Source organism: Halichondria panicea, chromosome 7 (assembly GCF_963675165.1).
Source record: "Halichondria panicea chromosome 7, odHalPani1.1, whole genome shotgun sequence".
Classification (NCBI taxonomy): Eukaryota; Metazoa; Porifera; class Demospongiae; order Suberitida; family Halichondriidae; genus Halichondria; species Halichondria panicea.
The window spans coordinates 6,478,267-6,482,138 of NC_087383.1; the positions used below are offsets into that span (position 1 = coordinate 6,478,267).

The 3,872-nt window shown below is 39.2% G+C and overlaps 2 protein-coding genes across 3 annotated transcripts in view; one reads left to right on the forward strand and one right to left on the reverse strand.

Annotated features, from left to right (window-relative positions):
- The first annotated feature begins 332 nt into the window (after positions 1–332).
- LOC135338520 (P2X purinoceptor 7-like) lies at positions 333–1,369 on the forward strand. The gene is given in 3 exon segments (XM_064534691.1): positions 333–814; positions 869–1,093; positions 1,158–1,369. Coding segments are annotated over 3 exon segments (651 nt in total). The 5' UTR covers positions 333–560; the 3' UTR covers positions 1,330–1,369.
- LOC135338476 (uncharacterized) overlaps positions 1,312–3,872 on the reverse strand; it is a 3,470-nt gene continuing 909 nt past the window's right edge. Inside the window, exons 1-9 of one of the 2 annotated variants that reach the window (XM_064534620.1) lie at positions 3,741–3,872; positions 3,504–3,681; positions 3,246–3,447; positions 2,627–3,194; positions 2,392–2,578; positions 2,075–2,332; positions 1,829–2,000; positions 1,605–1,757; positions 1,312–1,549 (exon numbers count right to left, since the gene is read on the reverse strand). The exon at positions 3,741–3,872 is cut by the window's right edge and continues 909 nt beyond it. In XM_064534620.1, coding sequence (XP_064390690.1) covers positions 1,610–1,757; positions 1,829–2,000; positions 2,075–2,332; positions 2,392–2,578; positions 2,627–3,194; positions 3,246–3,277 — 1,365 coding nt within the window. In that variant the 5' untranslated portion in view covers positions 3,278–3,447; positions 3,504–3,681; positions 3,741–3,872 and the 3' untranslated portion in view covers positions 1,312–1,549; positions 1,605–1,609. Of the gene's footprint in view, positions 1,550–1,604; positions 1,758–1,828; positions 2,001–2,074; positions 2,333–2,391; positions 2,579–2,626; positions 3,195–3,245; positions 3,448–3,503; positions 3,691–3,740 lie in introns of both variants that reach the window. The other variant, XM_064534619.1, reaches the window with a different exon arrangement.

Here is a 3,872-nt window from a genome sequence, read left to right on the forward strand (position 1 = left end):
TGGTCAAGGAGAACGTCAAAGTAAAGTATGTTATTTCGAATGTGCTTCCCCAGAAACCGTTATAACTGCTATATCTTGGTGATGGTCCAAGATATATAGGGCCACTCTCAGACCTTTCTATATTATATTTCAATGGTATAGTGACCCTCTTCAGTTCTGATTATTATTATACATGCAGACTGTTATATACATCGTAAAATAATAGTGATCACTACTATTTTACGATGTATAATACAGTCTGCATATGGAACTTACCAGTTACTTCAGACTTCCTTTGGCCCTATACCCCTATATATAATTTGGCAAGCAAACCCCTCCTGATATAATCTTTAAAGGGAGGGTGACACGAAAAAATCAACTTTTTTATTTTTGCATAAATGTGTTCTGTTTGGGACCCAGATGCATGTTATAAAGATTGAAATATTTTAATTAATTATTGATGAAGTTACAGAAGGTTTAGTGGGGCAGATTTAGCATCCTGTCTAATGGACTTCCTGTTGTGGTTGAATGTGGGCGCGGCTACTATGTGATGTCATAAAAGGAACAGTAGTGTAGCAACTATGAGTTCAAGCAGTGATGACAGTGGTAGTTCTAGTGTTCTAAGCCTCTCTTGTTCAGTGTCTTCTGTTGAAAGTGATGTGTCAGAAGTTTCAGAACATGGAAGTAATTAAGAAACAATTGAGCCCTACAGATTTGAGCCTGAAGAGAGTGACACACCATTAGACACTGAAGAGACAGAACCAGGAGGAGCGGAAGACAGTGATGATGATGATGATGACTCTGAAGGTGAAGAGAGACTCCTCAACAGAGATTGGTATGCATGTGCTTCATACAAAAACGCACATAAACAAGCATGTAATCTATTCAGGTGTCAGTGTGGAAACTGTGTTATAATGCCAACGGGAAGAGAGTGTGTATGTTGCTGTGAAGTGGAAAGTGTCGTAGAGAAGAAGGAAGAAAATCATACTGATATAAGTTGCATAACTGACCATGAAGGATTCACACCGGTGTGCCTCGATGTGTGGGTACTTCAAACAGCATACTCTAACTATAGATATCATTATGGTGATCCTGAAGAGAAGCACATCCATGAGTAAGTGTTACTGTGTATATAATTATAAGCCATGAAATAATATTATTTTCTTCGTACAATGTAGGCGTTACCGTTTCATTGCTTATCGGCAACTTGCTGGTTGGTGTTGGGGATGGCTTGGTCGGAAAATGAGGGTAGTACTACCAAGCTGCGCTGTAAACCGAATCAGGACAAGTTTCCCTTCTGCTAACTATGCTGGATTTAAGTATCCACAAGTGTCAAATTCAACAACATAAATATAAATTGTCATACGTACATGAAAAATGTGAACAAATGTATACTTAATGGTCAGGGGTGATGAATCTGTTTGGTGCTGAGCAATGGCAATCGATTTTTCTGGTTTTACAAAATCACTACTTAGGCTGGTAGGTATCAGTGAAGATCCAGTAGAGGATGATGCACCACCGTTGTCAGAACACAGTGACAATGTTTCCTTCACTAATTCATCGATGTATCCTATAAAAGAACATGCATATATACATCATTATTCTGGCATATATACGTGTCCCACCATAATTATGTTGGATTTTCGACAACTTTTCGGACTATGTAGCCACCCTTCTTATATTTGGGAAACACGATGTCATACCTCTCCTCGCCCCTTTTGGTCACAGCCTGCTTTCGATTGGCATTCTCATTAAAATGTAGTGCTGCTACCTGCAACCTGTATAATTATATAATTATAAGATAGGTAATTAGGCAAAGATAAACCATGTAAACAATTGTATGGCTAACCTGCAGTGCATTCCTTGGTACGAAAATGCGGTTGACTTAGGGGCAAAGTGTATGACCACACTATGGAACGCTTCGAGTGAAGATGTTTGATACATAGGTGAAAGTTTAGCTACATCTTTACACACTCTAGGATTTGTCAGCAGAGGCGATAGTTTTTCACTGGCTTTAGTGTCTGTATATATAGCATGTAACACAATTATAATAGATATGTATATACTGCCAAACATTTATTACAGTATCACTTACGTCTTTTAAACCACTTTTTGTTTCTTTTTCGTCCAACAAGCCTGCGATGACTACACTTTCGAAAGAGTTGTCCATGTCCAGAGTGCTTATTGTGAATATGGTTATCTAATGATAACCATTTGGCTACCATTACATCTCCTTTGCAATCGGGGGTGGATGCAACACACCAATACATGTGGTTGGTAATGCTTTGTTCCCATTTGCCCACAAGCTCACAATCTTTTGTTTTGGCTAAGGCTTTCAACTTTTTACGAAGCCCTGCATAATATGTAATGATATAATTATAGCATTTATCTAACTATACCATAATTATTTACCTTTCACAACATGCCATATGTCAAAGTAGTGCTTGATGTCAGGGTTCTGCTCCCTTATGAACTTAGCTATCTGTTGATGTCTATCTGTGACCAACGTCCCCACTTTGATACCTTTCTTCTTCAAAAATTCTAACACTCGTATAAGACCTTCTTTCTCCATGTGGTTGCTACTAGCAACTTCATTGCTCTGTAGTGCATGCAGGTCATCAATACATATAAATACATATACATGTACCTGAACCAATTTGAAGTCAACTATCTTGTTGCAGTTTAGCTCCAGGACTGAATAAGAACCATACTTTGCACTGTGACCAGGACTATCTGATCGTCCGTCTCCAGCTAGCACTAGCGGTTTTCCTTTCTTTTTTAGTGACATCAATAGGGACTTCTGATTTTGCTTCCAAACGTTATCAATTGCAGGTTGAAGGTATTTGCTTTGATGGCGAAAAAAAGTTCTTCTAGTGATTGCAGCGACATTTAGGATCTTGAAGATGTGAAGAGCTTTAGATGGGAATGCTCCAGAGTAGAGAATGGCAGCTGACATAAGTATATTTCCAAGGGGAATGTTGCACACATAAGGCTGGCTATCCCATACACGTTTCTTGCGGCAATGTCTGCATGTCTGAACAATTCGTAAGAAAGAACCAAAAACCACCTTCTTAATGACGGCACTCTTTCCACAATAGAAACAGGACACAAACAGTAGCAAAAGGGAAGATTCCGATACCATGTAGAAAGTATCTCCGTTTGGTCTGTGTTGGTCATTACAAGGCTCAATCGTCCCATCAGTCGTCTCATCAGAACTACATACCAGGTACATACAAACATAAGTATAATCATACAACTCTACTTACGATTCTTGATATGTTCCTGTTGATGTACTCATGTCAATAGAACACTCAGAATCAGATGTAGGACATCTCCTTGGAGTAGATTCAAACAAGGGCACATCGAGAACACATTGTACACCCGCTTCTGCTGTTTGGGGATTTACTTGTGTGAGATTACATTGCACTTCAGCATCTTGAAATAGTGGTGTGACCTTGACTTGTATTTCTAGAGTAATAGAAACACTTCACTGTATAATTGTTATTGGCCATAGAATCTCTTACCTTTGGTGCTTGTTTTTGGCAATACTTGAGTACGCACATTTCTTTGGCTAACTTGAACACAGGCTTGCACTGATACATGGTTGTATTTAGGACTAGGTTCATCATCTGATTCGACTTCAGCAGAAGCCTCACTGACAGTTGGAAGGTGTGAGGGTCCAGCAATAATTTGATTGACAATCTGGTTAAGCTTACAAAATGCAAGGATTAACAAAATGCAAGGATTAACAGCACCTTTACCTCATGCCGTTGCCTTTTCTCTACAACTCCTCTTCTTCCGATGCCACTCCCTTCTGCTCTTCTCTTATGACCAATTTCGTGATCTGTTTGGGGTGATCGATGAAATATTGTTGGGACACTTTCAGGTTTCAG